This window comes from Adiantum capillus-veneris, chromosome 4, assembly GCF_014529385.1.
Source record: "Adiantum capillus-veneris isolate H3 chromosome 4, ASM1452938v2, whole genome shotgun sequence".
NCBI classification, from domain to species: Eukaryota; Viridiplantae; Streptophyta; class Polypodiopsida; order Polypodiales; family Pteridaceae; genus Adiantum; species Adiantum capillus-veneris.
In genome coordinates this window covers 133329607-133353965 of record NC_140934.1, presented here as the reverse complement: position 1 = coordinate 133353965, position 24359 = coordinate 133329607, and the positions used below count along the sequence as shown (strand labels likewise).

Sequence of the window (24359 nt, the reverse complement as noted above, 5' to 3'; positions counted from 1 at the left end):
TAGATTCCGTCCTTGGAAGCTATTGAGTTGAAGCTCGTTTGTTGAGGTGGAAGAGCATTTGAGATGAATGTCCTTAGCCTTCTTCAGTCTCACTGCAAAATCAAACAACATTGGCACAGTAATTGCATTCTCATAAGCGATTAAAAAGCATATGCAGTTTTAGGTAGACAAATTGATTGGTAACAGAATTTTAAACAATTTGTCAGCAATAAACATTAAATTGCAATATAATCAAATGCATAAACAGATGTAAAGGTAAAAAATTAAACAAGTATGGGGTCGCTAATTTAACGATCGAAAGGCACTAGAGATCGACTATTAATACCATGGGTAAGTTTCTTAATTTTCTCTAGTCAATTAAGTTGTTTAATCGCGAGAGCCAAGTATTTCATGTTCGAGGGCTGACTAGAGGCTATACCTAGAAGACCTTGTAGTTAAGCTACGATAAAAGTAATTTCTCATGAAATCATCGCTTGACTGATTACCTTTTCTTTGACCCCCCAAAGTCTTTTCACAGTGATTCAATTTTGATGTGTGTGCTTATTTTGTATGCCTTGAGTTTTTTGCTTTTCAAGGAAAAGCGCCCACACTGGGAACCTCTTGGGCTCTAGTACCATAGGCGATACATGTGAGTGAAGTACCCAATCAAGCTGAGATTTCTCTTCCAGCTTAAGATTTTACATTGTGGCACTTTGATTTTTTGTTTGTTCGTTTTCAACATTTTAATTTTGTAACTTTGGGGGGTCATATAACACCGATACACCTCCCCAGGCTCATCACACAAGTAAACTCCCTTTATAATACTTAAGCTAAAGGTCAATAGGGTCAAGCCCACTAGAAAGCCCTAGTACATTTCACACAATGCTGCCTAAAGTGGATTAAGAACCTAAGTAACCATTGATTATTAGGAAGGCATTCCCGATGGTATTAAGAGAAGATCTCTAACACCTAACTTGGTCAAACTAGCTTAGTCGGACTGCTTGATTTTTAAACCTAGACAAGTGATTATGACAAAAAATTACATTGAAACAAATGTTTGTTACTAAGCAAATGTGTTGGATATTATGCTACCAATCACAATCAAAGCAGACAATCATAGATGCAAAAAAAAGATAAGGGGCAATGCTAATGGACAAGAAACACTTGTTTGTGTCGATGGTCGCGCTTGATTTGAAGAGTGAGTCGAGATAAAGATTCCATGAAGGTACAAATCCTAACAACAGCTGTTGGGGTATAAAGCCCAATGTGGTCGCCCAGGTAAGTGGACGGGCCGCCAGGTATGTACACATATTCTTTTGTAAAAACCTAATAAGAACACACTATGCTCTACACATTACAGTAGAGCGAGTTCACCATATCATCGTGCTCTTCTTCTCGCACTCTCTCTCGCGTCGCACTTCCGCTCGTACTCCTTCAACTGGTATCAGAGCTCAGATCGAGGCTCGGGGCAGCACTGCAGGAGTCTAGAGTCACCATCTCAGATTGGAGTGAAATTCGACAGGCGAAGACACAGCCCCAAATCTTGTGGGCAAGCCCGTAGGGCTTGGTGTGCTCAGAATTTCATTCTGAGGTCATCTCGGCCACCGTTCAGCTTCGACAAAGGTCTGCGCAGGCCATTTTCGACTACGTGGTCTTGACGGGTGCAGATCCGACTCTGCAAATTTGGGGTTTTCGACCTACGACTGCAGGTGCTGAGGATATCGACACTCCCAGAGTGTTGATTTGTGGCTGTCTACACATCAAAGGACGGCTCACAGTTCTTGGAGGCGTGTCACATACGACACGGGCACATCTACACACAGACTATAGGCGACATCCACTAGTTCATCAGGTAGCTTGTGTTTGCTGCTTGATATTCCAGATTTCATCCTGACATTGCAGGTACTTCCACATGGGATGTATTGTCAGAGATGATGTATGTTTGTTGAGGGTTTGCTGGCTATGAGTCACGCAGCAAACAACCGCCGCAGCGGTTACAACATATAGTGGGAAATTTGTGGATGTATGACTTTGTGGGAAGTCTATGTACTGTCAGATTTACTGCAGCCCTTGTTGAGGGTCAAGTGAGGTTTTATTGAGCTGGGGGATTCTCGAATGTTGAGATCCTTTCGATGATACAGGTCTTGGAGTGATCCCTCGAGCACCCTTAGATAGGCAGCTAGGATGTATTGACTGTGAGTTAGACAGTTGGGATTGCATCTTTGCTTTACTCCCGTTGAGGCATTGTCATAGTCTATGCTTACAGGACAGTGACAGGACAGTGAGAGACAGTACAGGTGCAGGACAGGTTTACCTGCAGCTTACAGTGTCAAAGAGACAGTGTTTTTTGAGCTGTTTTTTGGTCTGTTTTTAGTACACCAGAGCCATTTTACAAAGGAGACTCTGCCGAAATTTATGCAGAATCTGAAGCTTTCTTGGTTCATTTGACAGGTTGATATTGGTTCAGAGGTCAATTTACAGGGAAAACTCTGCCGAATTTTTCCCTGGAAAGTAAACCACTGTGAAGCATAGCTATGGCTGGATCACAGGACACTGCTCTTTACAATATCAAGAAGCTGGATGGAACCAATTTCCCATTGTGGAAGAAGCAGATTTGGCACGTGTTGGTACAAAAGAAGCAGATAAAACCTATAAAGCTCAAGGGGATAAAACCAGAAGATATGGACGAAGATGAATGGAGCGAAATGGATGAATTGGCACTTTCTACCATTATGCTAACTTTGGCAGAAAGCGTTTACTTCAATGTAGCAGACGAGATGTCGGCTTATCAAGCATGGTAAAAGATGAGTGATCTTTATGAGAAGCAGAGTGCAGCTTCACAGGTATACTGGCTTAAGAAGCTTGTTGACTTGAAGATGAAAGAAGGGACACCTATGTCTAATCATCTGAATGAATTCAACACAATCTATAGTCAGTTGTCAGCTCAAGGTGTCAAGTTTTATGAACCTGTTAGAGCTATGTTCCTGTTGATCACATTGCCGGAAAGTTGGGCACTTTTCACACAGCTTTGAGTAATTCTGCACCTCCAGATGGTTTGACCATAGCAGGTTTAGAAGGAAGTTTGCTTACTGAAGAAACCAATAGAAATACAATGGACAAAGGCAAAGGAACAGCCTTAGTTGTCAGGGGAAGGACCAAAGAAAAGTACAAAGGTGGAAAGAGGAATCAGTCTCGTAGCAAGTCCCGCAGTGCTAAAGGCAAGAGTGACATAGAATGCTACCATTGTGGCAAGAAGGGTCACATGAAAAGAGACTGTAGAGAATGGAAAGCAGAAAAAGGCAAAGAGAAAGCTGAAGACCATAGTGAGAAGAACAAGTCCTCAGTGAAGATTCAAGAAATAAATGTGACAAACACTGTTGCAGAGGATGACAGTCTAGTGTCAGGAGACATCTACTTCTTGAAGAATACAATGGACTCAGCTCTTCTTACAGCATCTGATGGAAATGCACTGAGTGACTGGATTATAGACTCAGGGGCATCACTTCATGTGTCTCCAAACAAGGAGTGGCTTACTTCTTATGTGACCACTAAAGATCATGTTCGGCTAGGCAATGGGCAGACATGTGAGATCTTCGGTGTTGGAGATGTTCAATTGAAGTTTCAGAATGGCTCTTCTTTCACGCTGAAGAATGTGAGACATGTTCCCGCAGTTACAAAGAGCTTGATCAGCACAGGTTTACTTGATGATGCTGGCTACGTCACCACTTTTGGACAGAACATGTGGAAGATATCCAAGGGTTCTATGACAGTAGCACATGGAGTAAAGTCTGGAGGACTTTACATGATTTATGTATCAAATGTCTCTAAAAATGTAATCAATGTAACCGAGCAGCCGAACGTTTCTTTGTGGCATAGCCGGTTAGGACATATTTCCAAGAAGGGAATGGAAATCTTGTCTCGTTCTGGTTATTTTCCTGGCTTTTCATTTAATGATTTTGAATTTTGTGAACATTGTCTGTATGGTAAGCAAACATAGCAGCCACATAAGCATAGAAGCAGTAGAAGAGATACACAGTTGGCACTTGTTCATAGTGATTTGTGTGCACCTATGCCTAACCTATCTCTAGGGGGAGCTTCTTACTTTATGACATTTATAGATGATTACTCGAGGAAAGTATGGGTTTACTTTATCAAGCACAAGGATGAAGCGTTTAGTGTTTTCAAAACGTTTGTGACACTTGTGGAGAATGAGAGTGGCAAGAAGCTTAAATGCTTACGCACTGACAATGGTGGAGAGTATGTTTCAAAGGCCTTTCAGGACTTTTGTGAGTCAAAAGGTATAAAACGTGAACTTACTGCTCCTTACAATCCTCCTCAAAATGGTGTTGCTGAGAGGATGAATAGGACCATACAAGAGAAGGTCAGAAGTATGTTGTCTAATGCACAACTGCCAAATGGGTTTTGGGCTGAAGCTGTATCAACAGCTATTCATCTTGTAAATAGATCTCCTAGCAAGGTTTTGCAAAAGGATTCAGTGCCAGAGATGGTATGGTCAGGCAAAATGCCCTCATACAAGCATCTTAGAGTCTTTGGCTGTGAGGCATATACTCACGTTCCAAAGGAATTTAGGAACAAACTTGAGCCAAAGAGTAGAAAGTGCATCTTTCTAGGCTATGGTAATTCTGGTGAGATGGGGTACAGACTTTGGGATCCCGAATCCAGAAAGGTTGTCCGCAGCAATGATGTTCACTTTAATGAATCCAAATATCATTCTAAACCAGAGAGGGTTGAGGAGATTAGAAGAGTTGTCTTCCAAGAAGATGGACTTGCACGTGCAAGACAAAATGTCAGGGCTCACGAGGAGCAAGGACAGGATAGAGTGGAACCACAGGTTGTGGCTGAGCCTGAGCCACCTATTGTGCGTAGATCTGGACGTGTCACGCGACCTCCTGATAGGTTTGTTCCATCTATGAATTATGTCATGTTGACTGATTGCAATGAGCCTTCATGTTACAAGGAAGCAGTGCAAATGAAGGACTCCGGGAATTGGCAATTGGCCATGCAGTCAGAGATGACAGCTCTGCATAAAAACCAGACATGGAAGATAGTTAAATTACCACACGGCAAAAAGGCTCTACCTTGTAAATGGGTTTACAGGTATAAGATCACCGCTCATGATAGTCAGCTAAAGTACAAAGCAAGGCTTGTTGCCAAGGGCTTTAAGCAAGAACAAGGCATTGACTTTGATGAAGTCTTCTCTCCGGTGGTCAAGATGACTACATTGAGATGCTTTCTTGCATTGGTTGCCATATTAGATTTGGTGTTGCACCAAATGGATGTCAAGACAGCGTTCTTGCATGGTGATTTAGATGTGGAAATTTACATGCAGCAGCCAGAAGGGTTTGTTGAGAAAGGCAAGGAAGATTGGGTATGCCAGCTGTTAAAGAGTCTTTATGGCTTAAAACAATCACCGAGGGCATGGTACCATAAATTCCACAAGTTTATGCTTTCTCAAGGCTACAAACGTACCGAGTTCGATCACTATCTATATACAAAGAAGGCTAAGGATGGTAGTTGGTTGATCCTTATTTTGTATGTGGATGACATGTTGATTGCTGACAAGCACTTGGAAGAAATTTCAGCTTTGAAGTCAAAGATGGCAAAATCGTTTGACATGAAAGACATGGGTGAGGCCAGTCATATACTTGGTATGCGCAATGAGAGAGACACATCAAAGAAGTTGATTTGGTTATCTCAAACAGAGTATATTGACAAGGTTTTGCAACGTTTCAATATGGAGAAGGGAAAGGCATTGAGTGTTCCATTGCCACCATATGTGAAACTTAGCAAACAAGATTGTCCTGTGGCTGAGGAAGAACAGTTTGAAATGGATAAGATTCCATATGCGTCTGCAGTGGGTAGTTTGATGTATGCAATGATTGCTACTCGCCCAGACATTGCATTTGCAGTGGGAGAAGTAAGTCGATACATGTCAAACCCAGGCAAGAAACATTGGGAGGCAGTGAAAGGAATATGGAGATACCTGAAAGCTACAAAGAGTATGCGTATATGCTATGGGAGTCAGGAGCTAAGTGTAAAGGGTTTTACAGACTCAAATTATGTAGGTGACTTAGACAACCGAAGGTCTACGTCAGGGTATGTCTTTACATTGGCTGGTGGAGCAGTATCATGGCGTTCTAGATTACAAGATTGTGTTACTCAATCTACTACAAAGGCTGAATATGTTGCAGCATCAGAGGCATGCAAAGAATCAATTTGGCTTAATTGACTAGTAACAGATTTGGGAATCAAAGAAGAGATGCCTGTGTTATATTGTGATAGTCAAAGTGCTATACAATTGGCTCGCAATCCAGTTTATCACTCAAAGACAAAGCATGTGGATGTGAAGTATCATTTCATCAGGGAAATGCTCGAGGATAAGCAACTTCAGCTTGTCAAAGTTCACACCACATAAAATCCTGCTGATCTACTTACAAAAGGATTTCCCTCAGAGAGCTTTGCGCATTTTCGCAAGCAGTTAGGTGTAGGGTAGTACATCACTTCTCTACATCTCTTGTATATTAGCTTCTCTCACACTTAAAGTACCACATTGGACTTTAAGTGGGAGATTGTTGGGGTATAAAGCCCAATGTGGTCACCCAGGTAAGTGGCCGGGCCGCCAGGTATGTACACATATTCTTTTGTAAAAACCTAATAAGAACTCACTATGCTCTACACATTACAGTAGAGCGAGTTCACCATATCGTCGTGCTCTTCTTCTCGCACTCTCTCTCGCGTCGTACTTCCGCTCGTACTCCTTCAACAGCAACACGCTCCTGTACACACTAGGAAACACAAGGAATACCTCTAGGAGGCACATCAGTGGGAAAAAAGAACTTTGCTAATCACTCAACTCTAAAACAGAAACACTCCTATTGTATTAATCCTACCTACCCTCCATCACTCGAGTGATGGGGATCAAAGGTATTTTATGACATAGGTTTCTGTTTCAATGTACCGGATGTGAATGTGTAGGTCTGAGTCATGTTTTGACTTTTCTTGTGCATACTCGTTTGCTAATTGCTCTTGCTCTTTATTTTTTTATTTTTTTTGTGAGTATAAGGCTTTATATATATACATTCCCTAAGATTGGTGATTGAGAGGTCAGGGAAACAAGGTTGAGAGGGGAGTGAGTGAATGATGACTGTCAGCAAACATTCTCCCCTTCCTTGGGTAGATCATATCGTTTGAAATGTGCTCGTCACCCTTTGAAACCAATTGTTCCAGTCGATAATAGGTGAAGATTTTTGCCAGTAGTTTTCTATTACCTTAGGTGCCTCATCGAGTTGCAAGGGTGGTAAGGTACTCTCCCAGGATCGAACTTGAAGTGGTTCATTAGGTGATTCCTGAACACAGGGAAGTGTGGGTTCCTTTGTAGCTTTATGGAGGTACACTATTTTAGGTGGAGGTTGTGGAGAAGCTTTTACCTCTATGGATGCATTATATGAGGAGCTAGAAGCTTCATGGGACTCCCCCCTTCCTGAGCTAGGTGGAACAAATCGTTCTTTCTTCGGTACCCAAACTAGCTCGGGAGTGGGTGTGTAGCATTCTATGACTTTTTTCTTTCCACGATCGTTGATTTGTTTTGGAGCTACAGGATTGGGCTCACATGGTTCAAGTGACAGGTAAGAATACAATCTACGTTTTGGCACCCAGATTTGATCATTTCCTTGATAGTAGCCTTGGGCTTCCAATAGTCGTTTAGGAATCCAACGCCACGTTTTCTTACTTTTCTTGAAGCGAGTGGGACGTTTCTTACCAGGCTTTTGTTTTTTAGCACTAGCCATGGTCGCTAAAGAAGCTTTAGAGACCCACTTGTAAGTTTTCTTCGTTATATTAGGATGAGTCTTGTCAGAAGCTATATGCATTGCTTGTAGCATATTTAAGGGTACGGGCATTTCATCCCCCTCAGGTGTTACCCATGTCGTCCCCCTATTCCCCCAAGTGTCCATGGTTGCTGCTAGGTGGACCCAATCCACATTGTCTGACTCAGTCATCCCAGGTAGTACATCCATATAAGGAGAATCTTCCCCAACATCAGTGTCCGCTTTACACGTGTAACAATACTGCAACGGGGCCGAGTGAACTGTGGTGTCAGATCTATGATCAATTATAAACCTGTTTCCTAGAGGATGTGCTCGACCCGTCACAAGATCCACTCGAATGATAGAATCTTGGAACTGCAGGTAGACATGGTTTTTGGACCAGTTATGCACCATTTTTGCTTCCCTCATGAAAGGACCTCCTAAGATCATCTCAGATGCCATAGTGTGCTTGGAGAAATCCATAACAATGAAGGTAACCCTTATTTTATGTCCAAACACCTTGATCTTGAGATCTTCTAGCATCCCAATAGGTTTAACAATAGAACCATTGGCCATCTTCACTACTATGGTTGTGGTCGCAAGGTGAGGTCTTCCCATAGTTTCCCAACAATTTTTAGTCACAATGCTAACCCCAGCGCCACCATCAAGAATTCCCTTCACAGTTAATCCCTTAGTAGTGATTGGTATAGTTGCATTGGATTCATCACCCTCAAAGTATTGTCCCAATTTGTTAACATGTATTTCTATAACAAGGTTCTCATCTAGGTTGGGTTGTGGATCTATGTATTCCTCCCCTATTGGCATCTCCCCAGACCCATCCATCTGTGCAAATTGTGGTAGCCCAAACTTTAGTTCTCCATTGAGGAAGGCTCGAAGAGCTGAGACTAGCTCAGGGTCTTTATATAGGCTGGACATAATGGTGGTTCTAACTTCTGAAGACATGAAATCCATCAATTTGGCAATGTTTAACGGCATCTTTTGGACTTCAGTCCCTTGACGTGGGGAAGATGGGATCTCCATTTCTTCGATAGGATCAGGTAGTCCCTCTGTAAACATTCTTTCCATCAAGAAGTGAGTACGCCCACTTTCCCATGACTTTAAGTCACTTTCTTCTTGGATGACACTAGGTATGTCCAAGGGTCTATGGACATGGTGAGGTTGTTGTTGTGTAGGGAACACAGTGTCTATAATCTGGATCTTCCTAGGTGCTGGTTCTAGATCCCTTTGGGTATCTTCTACCAAACTCCTTAAATGCTTGACTCGCTCAATCTCCTCTGTAGGGTTTGGGTAAGTTCCTATCTTCTTTTTGGATCCTGGCCATTGTGGCTCATGAAGATCTTCCTTGTTGGTTTCTATGTTAGTGGTCGTTTTGGTCTCCATGGTTTCACCTGAATCAGAATCTTCTTCAGCGTCGTTCATATATACGGGGTCGTCACCAGTCCCTATGTTGGTCTTTGAACTGGGGTCTGACTTCGCTGCTTTTTGCGATCTCTTTCTTCGTGTTTTCTTCTTTTTCTGAGATTGGGCAATTGATGCCGTGTCTCTTTCCTCAAGAATATAATTTTGTTTTTGGAGCATCGATCGTGTGAGTACGTTTACTGGTACCACGGGTGTACTTGGTGATGGCTCCTCGGTAACTTCAATCAAGTTTAATGGCGTGATCTTCGGTGCATTTGGATTATTTGGACATTGGGCAATCAAATGATCTATGCCACATCGATTACACATGAGTATCGGCATTGTAGACGTGCTTGCTTGATTGGTTTGCATTAGTGAGGCGTTCTTTTGTAGCCTAATAGGACACTCAGCTACACGATGTGGACCTCCACACTCATAGCATTGAAGAGGTGGTCTCTTAGCGGTGTAATCGATATTTTGGCCACTTGCCGCAAGAGCAGCTACTTGATATACAGGTTTGACTTGTCCCCAATAGTCCTCCATGTAGTATTGTGGACTTTCTTCAAGGCATCCATGCCATAGGCGATATTAGGATCTATATCTTCCTCATAGCCTTCCAAACAAGAAATAGATGACTCACAACCCACTTGATTCACATAAGTGATTCTCGGATGTGGTGGTTGCGGTCCTAGCACTGGAGGTGGTAAGGGTGTTGTTTGAACAACATTTTGGGCCCTAGGGACCATGTGTTGTGTTGTTTGTTCAAGAGGTGGGGCCGGCATCAATGCAGGCACTCGAGGTGTGTCTGTCCATGCTAAGGTTGGTCTATTGGCCATCGCGCGCTTAAATACTATGCAATCCTTAGCTTGATGACCATACCTTCCACATGCATTGCAGTTCCCATTGAATTTTACTCTAAAAGTAGGGCATTCACTGGTACTATGCGGTCCATAGCATACTGAGCACCATTGTTGCTCCGTTCTTGGATACATATGATTGTTCTGCGGAGCACGATTGTCTCTAAGACTCTCTTGAATAGCCTTGGTGAGATCTGCTAAAGTCATCTCAGATATCTTTGGCTCCTTAGCAATAGGCTTTAGGGTCATTGGCTGATGCCCTGATGCTTGCGAGCTAATAGATTTAGGCTCAACAGACACTCTTTCTCCTTGAATCATTAAATTATCCTCCAATTGGATCGCATTGGTGGTGACTGCTTCCCAAGTGGTGATACCTCTAATGACTAGGCCATTGTAGATATCCTCATGTCGTAATCCCCTAATGAATCTATCAAGCAATTGGTTATTGTTGAAGCGCTCATTTGGATTACAACGAGAGTTCAAATGCTTCAAGCGACTTATAAAGTCTCTCACCGACTCTCCTTCCTCTCGTTGGGCTTTCTGGAGCTGAGAGGCTACACCCCAAAGCACTCCCTCTCGTATGTATTCTTTTAAGAACAGTCTCCTAAGAGTAGGGTAAATCATTTTTTCTTCCACCCTTAGGGTTCTATACCAATCCCCAGCCTTTCCACTTAAGGTTAGGCCTAAAGCATTGCTCTTATGTAGGTCATTGTGTTCTCCTAGAGAATCGCATATTTTTTCGAACACTTCGATATGCTGTCGCACATCCCCGTCTCCACTAAATTTTTGTGTAAGCTTGGATATTTGTACTGCCTTACTTCTAGGCTCTCTATCAGGCGTATTACGCATATTCTCAGCAATAGATCGACCGATAGCTTGAGCAAATGTTGCCAAGTCACCTAAGTGAGCAGGCACCGTGGGTGAAGGTGCTTCAGAGACTACTTGTGGAGTAGGTATTGACATTGGGCTAGGCGCATAGGAAGCCCTTGGATTCCACGTTGGGTACGATGTTGTACCATGTGGTGGTCCATAGTTCATATGGGTGGCCCTAGGCATAGCAGACGTCGGATGTGACATGCTAATGCTAGCCAGTATAGTCCCATGGGAATAAGAACTTGTGTATTGTGGTTGTGGAGCAAAGGTAGTTGAAACAATGGGAAGGGTAAGGACTACATGAGTACGTGGACCCATAGGTGCATACGATTGGTACGCACTTGTAGGTACTATTGCAGGCATTGAGCTACCATGTAGTGGTGCTTTACTAACAAATGAGGTCCATGGCGTGTTTCTTGGCATGCCCATCATTGGGGTAGGCATGGTAGCCGTGGTGTCATCAAGGGAAAGATGAGATAGACTTGGAAAAGTAAAGCTATCACTTGTGGGCTCAGATTGCATTGAGACCCCTGGCGAAACAACATATGGGGGATCGATGGGACTCACTGGGGGAGTCTCCATTTGTGATAGAGTGGGTTGTTTCCCTTTGCCCGTGTCTAAAAATCGCATAGGATCCATCGAAGGTATGTTTATTCCTCGATTTTGCCTCTCGGACTGGATAATCCTATGGATGACATTGCAGATCATGTGTTGTTGTTCCTCTAGACTAGTGGCACTAGATGTGGATTGTACAACTTCTAACCAACCCACATGGTATGTGTAGCCCATGTATAGGTCGGTCAAAGTCTCCGTGTGTAGGTCATATTCCCAATTTTCATCGAGAAATACCCCGTCCAAACTTGGTGTACTAGAGGGTTACCGTGAGGTGGATGCACTGTTGCTTCCCGTGTTTTGACTTTTAGTCACCGCTACCTTAGAGGCGACTTTGGAAGGTGGTAGCTCGGTAGGGCCCTCATTAAATGAGGTAGGTAGAATGTCCACGTGGACACTCTGAGGGAGTGTGGGGTCTACAGGAGATGTGAATGGTGATTCTACTTCCCCACCCCCTTCGTTTGCTTCACTAGCCGTAGGTTTAGAGCACGTAGCTCTACTAAAAGTTCCCATCAAACGGCTAAAAACACTAGTTCCAGGTTGTTGGGCCCAGCTAGGTACGGTTTCATTTGTTCCTCCGGGGCTTTGTGTAAGATGCTCTTCCATAATATCGTAGTCAGAGGAAGAGTCGATAGCCGCTATATTTGGGTCTTGGGTTGCACTACCTTGGGTCCCCGCCGAGGGCGTAGACCCTAGCGTGGAAGGATAGTGAGTAACCCCGTAAATCGAAGCACTAGCTAGTTGTTTGGACTCTAGCACATGACCAGAGCGTCGATACATGTGCTTTGGGTGCCCTACAAGTGTCGGCAAGTACCCTCAAAGGTTACTTGCTTTGTTTTGTGGGTGTTTTGCACCCCGTTTTCTACTTGATTTTTTCTTGTTTTTGATGTTTTTTGAATGTTTGATTTTTTGATTGAAGTGTGTGATAGCTCGAAACGAGCGTATCACTTAAAGGGTCGCTGTGTGCTTTACAGCACAATTTTCGGGCATCTGACGTTCTGTTGGTCCTCAAAAATCAATTTTTAGCTACGTGTGAAGCTAAAATTTGTTTTTTTTTAAAAAGCGATTGAGGCCGAGGACTGAGCGTGAGCTGAGCTTGGGCTTAGGTCTGGGCTTGGATCTGGGAGATATTCCTGATCTCGGTCCTACCTTTAATTTTTTTAAAAATAAAAAATAAAAAAAATCCCTCTCAAAAAAAGGCATGAAATTGTTTTGACATAATCACAATGGAGTATGTCCCTTCAACATCTTGACACATTTCAATTAAAGGACAAAGCACTTTGGACTACTTTTGTTTTAGGGGGATATACATACACATGCTACATGCTGGAGTAAATACAAGTAAACGTCATAGAATACAAGCAATTTTTAAAGGATGGAGTTTGCATTGGACCACCGACATCACCATGCACAAGCTACCACATCGCCCTATCTTTAATAAGCAAGAATATTGATACGTATCCGTTACATGCATGTTGTCTAGTCCTTGAAGTGTGGGCAGTAAGGACACCACATCGGATTTCTATAATCACAACAAACTAGCAAAACCTACATGACAAACATGTGCAAGCCAAAGGTTTGCAATTGACAATAGCTCAAATTTTCAATTGCACATGCAACAACCTCATATGCACATTGTCCATGTTATTGAGGTTATCCAACAACCTAGTACATAAAGTAAAAGATGTGGCAATAGTTTCATGCACGTTTCCAACAATCAAACCAATTTTGGCAAGTGAAAACTGATAACAGATTCTTCTTGATCCTAGGTACATTTCAGAGAATTCGGAAGTGTAATAGTATACTTTCAAAGTAGATTTATTATTTTTTTGAAAGATATATATTTCCTGATGACTTCCCACAAAATATATTCAATGTAAGGAAACTTTACAAAGAAGACAAGACCCAAGGGGACAAACAAAAGAATTGTAGTAGAAAAGATAACACACACATAACAAATGAGTAAGCAACCTGCCATATATAGAGTGCAAAGTCTTTTGGCTTTCCAAAGTCATTAGGCTTTCATTTCTCACAAATTTTTAATTTTCTCTCTCACCCATCTTTTTTCTTTTTTTTAGATGTTTTAAAAGATTTTTTAAAATAAGAGCTTACTCTCCTCAAATATAAAAAAATATAGGTGTCCCTTCATCATCAAGAGGAGAGTAGACATAGATTTTTGACAAAAAACCTTTAAATTCCTTAATCATCATTAATAATTTATCCCTAAAGTCACATGCATTCAAATGCTCATAAAATAAATGCTTTTATCGATAATTAACAGAACTCTCCTTTTTACCTTGGTAACTTCTAGCATGTGTTTCCCTATCATCTATAGTTGTTTGCATGAGTAAATGTGTGCACATGCATTTCTACCATCCTAAGAATTGTATTCATCAAGTGGTGGTACAACTCAAGCACTAGCTGTGCTAAAAGTGTTAGTATCAACCCTATAAGACAAGAACTTGCAATAGAGCTTCAATAGTAGTAGTAGTAGATCCACAAGAGGGTGAATATTAGCTTATTGCACAATATTTGACAATCCCTTTGCAATCAATACATAATGCCACAATGAGTACTTGGTCCCGTCCAACTTACTATGGTAGGCATCATATACTACATCATTCTTGTTAGCCCCATGACCACACTAGCTACAAAAGTTGATTGTATGATGGGAAACCATGATGTGATACCTTGCACAATTTAAAGAAAATTCAAAAACACGTGTTTTGTCAAAACTGAAATGTATGAAAATCTTTTCGTAAAAGGTAAAATAGCTTATGCAATGTTGATGAACGAAAAAATTAGCCCAAATAAATTCTTTGAAAAAACCTATCTCTACAAGCTAACCCAAAATCCTATGAATGCCTTCCAATGACTACAAATAGAGATGGTGAAACAAGGAGTACTAGCAAACTACTCTAGAAGCTGATTGCTTGCTTTTATACACAAAACAACTTTAGGATTGAATCTATGAATCTATGCATGATAAGCTGAGAGGAGAAAATTGTACAATATAAACATGAAAATTAATAGAATAAAAAGTATATTTCTATATCAATTCATTGGAACGCTTGTTTTTCTGTCTATGGAGATGACAACTACTCAAAAAAGCTATGGAGAAAACAAAAAAATTGCCCAAAAGAATGAGTGGGTGTATGTATAAGCAAGCCCATGAAGCTATCTTTAAGCTATGTTAATATGACAAGAATGACCCAATAACTTGCAAGCTCATAGCAGCATGAAGAGTTTCTCAAGGGTTTTGAATAAGAGAAAGCAAGAGCTACCAAAATCCAATCTTGGCTTTAAAACGTGAAAGTTGTGGATAGCCCCACGTTGCCACTTTCCTTGATGCTCTTAGGTTGAAAGGTACATATACATGTTAAGAGGAATCAAGGGCTTCAAAACGACTAAGGAAATGAGGATGTTGCCCTTATATTTGTGTGTCACTTTGCCCAACATGGTTGACAAATAGGCCAAAGAATTCCAGGACTTTCAAGTTTAGCTTGGAGTGTAATGTCATTGAGTTTTAAAGGCTCCAACTTTGTAGAATCTTATTCATACATGAACTCATACATATGGATATAAAGTTGACAAACTATAAGTTGTTAGGCTAGATATTGCCATTGGGATGTTCGAAACACAACGGGAAACGTATGGTAAATCATGGAATGAGAACTTGTAGAATGAGATAAGAAGAAATATGGCTATTGAGGTTAATCTAGGAGTCATAATACTCCTCCTCGAGACAAAAATGTAGCTTAACCAAAGGAGTACATGCCCTTTCTTATGCTCAACACAATTTTCAAAAGATTCTGTAAATATTGGCATGTAGGATGAAGCATGCAGTGGCAAAGGAAGGCTACACTATACTATTATGGTTTGTTTTTGTTAGAGCACCCATGAAGTTGACTTTACTATACTATATGTAATGAATTATAAAATGCAGCATTAAGAGGATCATCTCATGAATAATATGGATTTGGATGAGGTCTATGATAGAGTAAAATGGGATTTTATCTTTAATGTGATAAGGAAGGCTTGTGCTGGCCCATTCTTTTGTGATATGGCTCAGATGATGAAGTTGTCTTTTTTGAAGATACATGGCCCTCTCAAATCCCTCAAGGAAACAATGGGCAAGAGGTCTCATGTTGAGCTTGGTCTACCAAGAAGACCCATTGCAATTGAACATATCTTGGGTTCTTGCCTATCCACATTGCTACTCTAATGACATTCAAAGCTTACTAGAGAGGAACATCAAACACTATCTCTAATTTGTAGGGGAAAAAGCAAGATGGCACAACATTGCTTGGCATTAGTTTTGGCCCCTCAAATAGGATGGAAGACGTGGTATCCCAAGTAGGTATACTAAGATATAGATCCTTGAAGGAAAATAGCTTTCAAGATTGGAGAGACACAACCTTGGGGGGCCACTTTGAACAAGAGGGATTGGGAAAGGTCATAGAATTTGATACTCTATGTATGAGGGAGGACCTGACAATGAAGAAATTTATGCTTGCTAATCATCTTGTTGAAGATTGGAGATCTCTACTCAAGGAAGTTCATTGGGTTAAAAATCGCAAAGGAGATGGCTTGATAATGGGAAATATCGCGATTAAAATTTGCAAAGATGGGTTCATCCTTGTTGAAATTGACCACTCCATTGTGTGTGCATTACAATGCAAAGGATTGTGTAGCTAGTTGCATATGTATAAGAATACTCAATTGCGTTTGAAGAACCCTCCCACTAGTGCTACCTCTAGTTAGCTAACTGGAAGGGGGGTGAACTTTCTACAAGGTACTATGAGCATGGTGAAGACTAAGTCGCTTTCACAATGCTCCCTCCTTGCAAGTGGCATGTTGGACATGCTTTACCTCTAGAATATAGTCTGAGAACTCAAAATGGCACAACAAGTTGAAAACTAGCTAGCTAAAAAGATCTATCCATTTTTTTAAACATCAAAACAAGTGGGGAAGTCTACATAGTCTACAAGGCTCAATTAGCAACTACAAAAAATTTAGGTTGAATGGAAGTTATCTTGTGGGAGGAGAGCAAGCTACTTCTAGGAAAAAAGCTATATGATAGGATTACTTGGGGACCAACTTTCTTAGGGGGGACGAAGAGGATGAATCGTATGCTAAATCACATATGACACAATTCAAGAGCTCTTGTAACTCAAGCCAATATAATGCATGAAGGAATGTGTTCCATGGGCAACACAGTCATAAGTTACTTCACTCTGAAAGTAACTCCCAAGTCCCCTGTTGTGAGGTCATTAGCTTAAAGTACAATTGGAATGCGATCTCATTAATTAGATGTTTGTACCTTTGTAACTATCTTTACAAGCTTATAGGACTTCAATTTTCTCATTACAACTAGTATTGGGTATGTCCAAAGTGCCACTTTGATATGTTAATAAAACATAGTCAACTTTTCAAGTCCCTACAACTCCACTTTTGTTCCCCTTTAAAATGTTTACTTTGATGTAAATTGTTATAGTGCGCAGAGCCAATTAAGGTGAGTGCTGGACGCAATGTTTGATGGGCACCCTTGCACTCCAAATTTGCAAGATTTTATAAAATTTTGGCATTTTAGTATAATTTCTTATAGGATACCTCACATTTTCACCCATTTAAAATAAACCAACTCCCCCAAAATAGGTAAAAGCCCATGAAAAAGCAACCCCAATTGGACCCAACTTTTTTGTGAGTAGCACTCACAAACACTAACCACTTAGTTTAAAGGGGCCAATAAAAATCCACCCTGAAAAGAGGGACACGGCTACCCCAATGAATAAGACCAAAAAAATCCACTTATGAGACATCAAGGAACCAATGCAACCGTGGTTAGCGTGGGTGATGTTTGACTTGATCCGTACAGATCTCCAGATCAAGCCTTGTTGGGCCACTAGCTCATTTCTCACCCTGCAACGTTTCACTTTGGAAGGCCATTTTTGTTACACACAACAATTCTATCGTTGCTGTACGACGCTTGTGATCGATTGTTCGTATCGAGCTCTTTGTTGGTCATAGCGATGAGCATGGGCCTTCTTTTGCGCCATTGCACGATTCATTCCGTGCAATAGGCTTTTCAACAATCTCCCATGGCGACTTGCAGCCCTATACTGGCCCCTTTTCCCTAGGCTAATCCCAAAGTTGGAAAAGCCCTTTTTCTTGTAAAAGAGGGAGTCAAACTGAAAATGTGGGAAAGAGTTTGAAAGCTCTTTGGGAAGAGATGAAACATGGTTTGACTGGCCGATGTACCTCCAAACTGAGGTTGCAAGACTAAAGAATTAGGGATGTAAGTAGTAAGTACTATGCAAGCAACGAAGCCAAACTCCCTAGTACTCACTCACTTCCATGCTAACTTTTAGTCCACAAGTTACAACCACAAAGGTACAAGGTACCAAAAAGGTCCTACACACACCCACCCACCCCGGCTTGCCAAAAAACATATTTCCTAACAAGGGCACCCTTAAAACTCTTCTGATGGTGAGGTCCAAATTTGAAGCATTTGCTGGTATCTACTAACATAATATGGCAGAGGGAGTGACCCTTTAACAGTGTCACGTTCTACGAGATGAAGGCTATAAGCCAAAAGTGGGGGAGTGAGAGAGAGAGAGAGAGAGAGAGAGAGAGGCGACCAGCGGTACTCGTTTACACAAACTTTCAAATTTTTTGGTTTTCTTCAAAGGCAAAACTTGGAATCTAGCTGAAATTTTGCAATTTTAGCCAGTGGAAGATACACTTAACCCTAGTTTTTTGCGAACAAACATACGCACTCATCTCCTTGTGCTGCAGGCCTCGATGTCTTTTTAAGTGGAAAACCCAACTGGATACCCCATGTGAAAGCTTGCTATGCAATTTTGCAAAGCAAAACTCTCTCTCTCTCTCTCTCTCTCTCAACCCATCAACTCCCACATATTTTGTCATAACATAACCTTTCCACTTTATAAGGTCAAGGGAGAGAAAAATGATCCTGAAGGACAGTGTGTACATTATAAAGCATAAGCATGAGAGAATATGTGAGAGTTGTGGGTAGAGAGACAGAGAGAGAGAGAGAGAGAGAGAGAGAGAGAGAGAGCACATGCTGGTGGACCCTTAAGCACCTGCTCTCCAGTTGTTGACAGCAGCATCCTTTTCCTTAGCCTTGTCTTTCTTTGAAGAAAACAAGCGTCTGAGACCAAACATGCCTGAGGAGGGCACTTTCCCTCTGTATACAGCCACATTTATAACAGGGGACACCCTCAACGCTACAGGGTACGCAACTGCCCGCCTGCCCGATGTCTCGCGACAAAGTTTCCTGTCAGCACTGCATCTCTCCAAGTTTTTCAGCACAATCCTGCTTGTATTTGTCTTGACTGCAGAATTCAGACCCCCGCGTCTCCCTGGGCTTCCTCTCAAAAAATTTGCTGTCGTATACATGTATCTTTTGCGTGCTGCCCTTCCGGGGCTCCCTGATGCTTTCCCTTTGCGGCTGCGGCCGTTGCTTGTCGGTGTCTGCTGGGAGGAACTGCTGGCGGCACAATCTTCTTCGGCGTTCGCTTTCTTTGCGGCTTCTGTGCAATTGCTTGAGCTCCCAATATCAATGCAATTCCTTGTTGAGTTGACATCCATGTAATTGTTTGCAGAGATGTGGAATTCATCCTCACTTGCTGGTACCATAGCAGCTGCTCCATAATGTGCCAACATAGCAAACAAAAATCATACATGGCGCCCAGTGCTCGATTTAAAAAAAAAAAAAAAAAACTTGAAAACCCTACACATGGAAAATTTCAGAGCTAAATTGGCTATATTCGAAGATTTTTACACTAAATCTGTCATAATATTGTATGTTTTCTCAAATCTAAAATTTAAAGGAAAATCTCTAAAATTTGTAGGTAAGTTTCACTGAACCTAAGTTTTGTTTGAGCATTGCATGACATGCGGATACAAAGCGACACCTCTAAATGTGCAAAATCAAGCAGATGCAACAGCAATCACATGTGCAAATCCATGGGTGTGAGATATGACAAAGAAAATATGCGCCGTGCATGAAAAATTACCTTCACAATTCGACGTTAACTAATAACAATTACCTTAACAATTGGACAGACAGAATATGTGCCCATTTAAACAGAAATTTTACAATTGATTGAAACATAGATCAATCCAAGATCAAAGACCAAAAAGTATTCTGCACTACACAATATCTGCTATGTATCTTATTCCTCTCACAGCTTTATGTCTTTCTCAATAATTCCTGTTCAGGTATGATCCTGTGCTAACCAACCACATCCTTCAGAAGCATAAAAACTTGACCTCACCAAAAGAACCATACTAAGCTCATGCTTCGGATTAGACAAGATTATAAGCAACGCAGGCTTCAGTTCACATGGAATTATCTTCATCGCAGCATGCCTTTATACCAGCTGTTTGTGCTCAAATTGGGATTACTCCCGGCCGTGAGTGTATGAAGAGACAAAGTTCCACATAATATATATAAAGATGAGATCATAATTCAACTGTTTTGTTCATTCAATTTAAGCTGATAAAAACCATTACCCACGATCCTTAGAACACACTACAAAATGAAGAAAAGACAAGAAAGTTTGACACTTACCAGCTTGTCCATTTGAGATGCATGAGGTTCTGTTCAGTTCAAGAATTCTAGTATTGTTAGACTTCTTCGCAACAATCCTCGAAGTGTTGCGATCACCAGCAGAATTGCTTCTTGGTGGGAGAGAAGGGAGGGCTGTTTTTGATTCGCCAGCTGAATTACTCCTAGAAAATGGCCAGAAGGACCTTGGGGGAATGGGAATCCTGCATGTGGATATGGATGTGGTACTGTTATCTCTAGTAAGCTGTGGGCTAATGGAAGAGCTTACCCTTTTGGGCTTGAAAAAGTCCTTAAATTTGGAAGTATACTTCGAGCCAGCCTTCTGTAGAGCAGGAGATGCAGATGGTGTCGCAGTGCAGGCATTTGGAGGGGCTGAGCTTCGAGGCGGAGAGGAACAGGGCGAGTTATCTACACTCACACTTGCAAGAACTACCAATCCACAACTGGTTGATGATGAATTGGGTCTTGGTAGGTCAAGGCTGAGGTGCCTGGACATGAGCCTCTCATTAACTTCCGAAGCATTGCGCTCATCCACATGTAAGGTCAGTTTGATGCTGTGCACGCTTGCTTCATTACCCCTCGATTCTCCCCTCTGTCGCTCATGAAGCCATGAAAGCTTACTTCCTTGCAAGTCAAGGTCGCCAATGGGAGAAGCAATCTCTTGCACTTGCATTGGCAGAAGCTTTCCATCTGAGAAAAGCTCGTCTGCAGAAAGCATCATTTCCTTTGTCTGGCGAACCTCGTTGGCACCATCATTTATAGCTCCATTACTCAAAAACTCAAATTCTGATGAGTAGACATCATTAAGCTCTCCTGTTTCTTCTCCTTGCCGTTTCCTCTTCTCTGGAAAGGCTCTGCTGGTATGCGGGGCTGCGGGGTCTTCCATGGGGAGGTCTTGCGAGAAAGAGATGCGTGGGCTTACCCAGCCCATCAACAGTTCATCATCCACTTCCGGAAATGCATGGGCATCGTCTTTATCAAGGCTTTTATAGTCTGCCACGCAGAAAGCTTTCGCTGCATCACTAAGCTCAAAAAAAGCTTCGACGCCATGGCTAGCTAAAGTGGAGGTGTCTGCAGCATTGCCAATCGCATCTGTGTGATGGCCCATGTCAAAATGAAAGCTGCCCAGCTCGCCCTCGCATGCAGAAAAGTTGAAATCGCCCACGTCGCTGCTTCGGAAATGAGGATGGTCCACTTCGCGATTAAGCTCGGCAGGATCGCCCATTTGGAAACGGAGCAGAAGAAAAGCTATTTTCCAGCGGCAAATGGGCGTTTCTGCGTGCGGGCAGACGGTTTCTTGATCGAGCCTTCTCTTTAAGGGCGTGGGCACAAAGCGCAGAGAGAGAGAGAGAGAGAGAGAGAGAGAGAGAGAGCTCTGCAAGTACGAAAGCTAACTAGCATTAAAGCTAGACTTCGGATGGAACATGCTGCAACAGCAGGCCCTCATCAGACGTGTGGCTCGAAGATGAGCGGTGGTCTCAGCAACTCACGAGTAGAGATCGCCGTGAATTTGTATAATGAGTGTGTCGCTGTGGTCTTGTGGGGTTCCCCTTCACATCCTCAACAGGATTTAAGGGGACAAAAAACAAAACATTACCTCATAACTGCTGTTAGCTGACTATCCACAAGGAAAGCCCATGTTGCGGTAGCATCCCCCTTGAATAACTTTTTCTAAAACCTTAGGATATTTGGTTATTAAGGTAGGATTGCGCAGCAGGCCAAAGATCGAGATGCACATGAGATTCAAGGGGGGCTATATTTAATAGGCCAAAGGTTTATATATATGGAGAGATGAGAAGAGGACACAAGGCACAAGTGCAAGTGAACATTTCTTTTTTGCACGTATTTATTTATAGATTTCATTAAAAAATGAGTACATTATTAAAGACCACCTCTATTATCTTCATTCTAGAATTGTCGATAGTCTGGAGTTGAGAGGGTGGAGTGAGGGTGATGCTGGGGTATTGGCATATTCGCGATTTTCTCTAATAACGTACCGATGACAATCTCTATGTGCACTCCCAGTGGCAGTGCCGAGGTCCTCGATCTACATAATAAGCACTTTCTCGAGCTTGAAGACTTTGTAAGCGCCACTTTTTGCTTTGTAAGCGTGATTTCCACTAGCTTGAGCAAAAAATGAATGATTATTTTTTTTGGTTCTCTTGCCTTTGTAGTTACTTTTAAGGTCGAGCCCTAAGGTGGGTCTCACGGGATAGGACATGGTTAGGGAGCCCGATTATCAAATCGATGAGCATCTTTAGATGGATCCAGTTGAGACAAGCTATTCTTAACCAAAAATTATCTTTGTATCGAAGGGAAGAAAATGCGACCCTGACTACAGCTTGTACGCTAGGTGCCACGAGAAAAATCTGAAGCTGGCCCCATTTGTCGAGCAATCTTTGTCTGAGGAGCTCCTTCATGGTGTGAATGCATTCAGCCAAAGAGAAGGAGTCGATGGTTTTGTAGTGCAAGTGGATTTTAGTCGTGATGTTGGACTACAGAACTTGACGGATTGTTTTACAAAGGTGGTAGTGCTGTACTGTATGGGTAGGCGAATGACGCCCCAAGGATTATGGGATTGGGCGGTTGTTGCTTTCAGTAGTAGGATTGAATTTCAGCACTTCACCATAGTGGGTAAGGGTTTTTATGTAGCTACTTGTGCATCAGAGCAGGCGGCGGTCCAAGATATTTATAAGAGGAGGTGTATGAGATGCCTGTTCTTTGCATATGCAATGCCATGGTCACCGAAGTTCTGCCTAGAGGATGAGATAATACACTTTTGCTTGGTTTGGGTGACGCTCAAAAGCCTCCCGGTCTGGTTGTATGATCACATTCAAGCCATTGCCTCATCGTTGGGTAGTGTGCTGTTTTTGCCTAAGATATAGAGGATGAGATATGGATTGGATACCAAGGTGTGCATTTTGTGGAACAATGTGTGGATCTGAACATGGGATGCTTTTGTCATAATAATCAATATCTAATTCTCCTAAATGATTTTCTCATGTTAAACTGATAATTTAATATGGGGAAGTGCCAGGGGAGAAAAAGCTAGAATATTGGTTAAGCTAGCAGACCGGCCATAGTAGGGATCCAAAGGAGGGAAAATAGGGATCCAAAGGGGGGCCATCTGTAAACGAGCCATGTGCAACAATGGGCTTAAAAGACCCTAAGGTTCAGCCCATTAAGACTTCCAAAATGCTAAGGTTCCAAAATTCAAAGGTTGTGTCCAAAGGTCAAACATTGGGGGAAGTGGATGCTTTGTGTGTGTCCCAAAAGTCTTTGGCAATCCCTACATAGGAGGAGGCGAGCCTTGCAAGTAGGGGATGAGAGAGAAACACACACACACACACACACACACACACAAGCTCCCTTTACACAAAGGGAATGAGGGACACATGTCAACTCACTAGCTCAGATGCCCACAAGGTGTACCCAATTCCTATTGGATGGCCTTGGAGGTGGACCAATGAGAATTAGGCTAGAGTAAATCTAGTTTATTTAATTTTAAAACACTTAATAAAAGAACCAATAAGAATTAAGCTCTCTAGAAGACTATTGGACAGTCTCCCAAGGGGACCAATGAGCATTCAGTAGCCCAATGGCTTGCCTGATTCCTATTGGCCAGGAGGCAAAGGGGTCCAATGAGAGTTTAGTTGAATTAAATAATTACCTAAAGCTCTCACAAAAGGGAAAACGGGGACGCATGTCAGAAGGCTATCACTTATGTTGCTTAATTACCATTGGCTAAGCCTGGGGAGGTCCAATAGGATGCTAGCAAGAGCAAATAGCAAGAGGGGTCGACCAAGAGAGAGAGGGGGACTGATTTTTCAAAGGCATTATCACCTACACACTCACACTAGCTCATGTGTGAAGTAAAGAAGACTCTCTCTCCTTTTCAAGCTTTAATGGAAAGCTTATCACCTACTCCAAGCTTGTGAGAAGGGAGGCCTACACCAACAACTCTTGGCTTTGTGATGCAAATCCAACCAAGAGCCAAGCTTCAATGCATGCTCATCTCCTCTACCATGCTAATTATTGAGCTAAGCTATGCTAATATGAGTGATTATGTGAGGAGATGTACATCTTTCTCGTAAGAATACTCCTTCTTTCCCTCAATCTACTCTCATACCCCGCTAGCTCTCACCATCTTCGAAGGTGTGTGAGGTCTTGGGTCTGAAACCGTGAGGGAATTGATGT

The 24359-nt window shown here is 42.1% G+C and overlaps 1 protein-coding gene across 1 annotated transcript; it reads right to left on the bottom strand.

Annotated features, from left to right (window-relative positions):
- Nucleotides 1-18487: 18487 nt before the first annotated feature.
- LOC147460004 (uncharacterized) lies at nt 18488-21654 on the bottom strand. The gene is made up of 2 exons (XM_086511161.1): nt 20166-21654; nt 18488-19233 (listed from the first exon to the last, which is right to left on the bottom strand). The coding sequence occupies exons 1-2, from the start codon at nt 21385-21387 to the stop codon at nt 18665-18667; spliced, it is 1791 nt and encodes a 596-aa protein (XP_086367287.1). The 5' UTR covers nt 21388-21654; the 3' UTR covers nt 18488-18664.
- Between the last annotated feature and the right edge of the window lie 2705 nt (nt 21655-24359).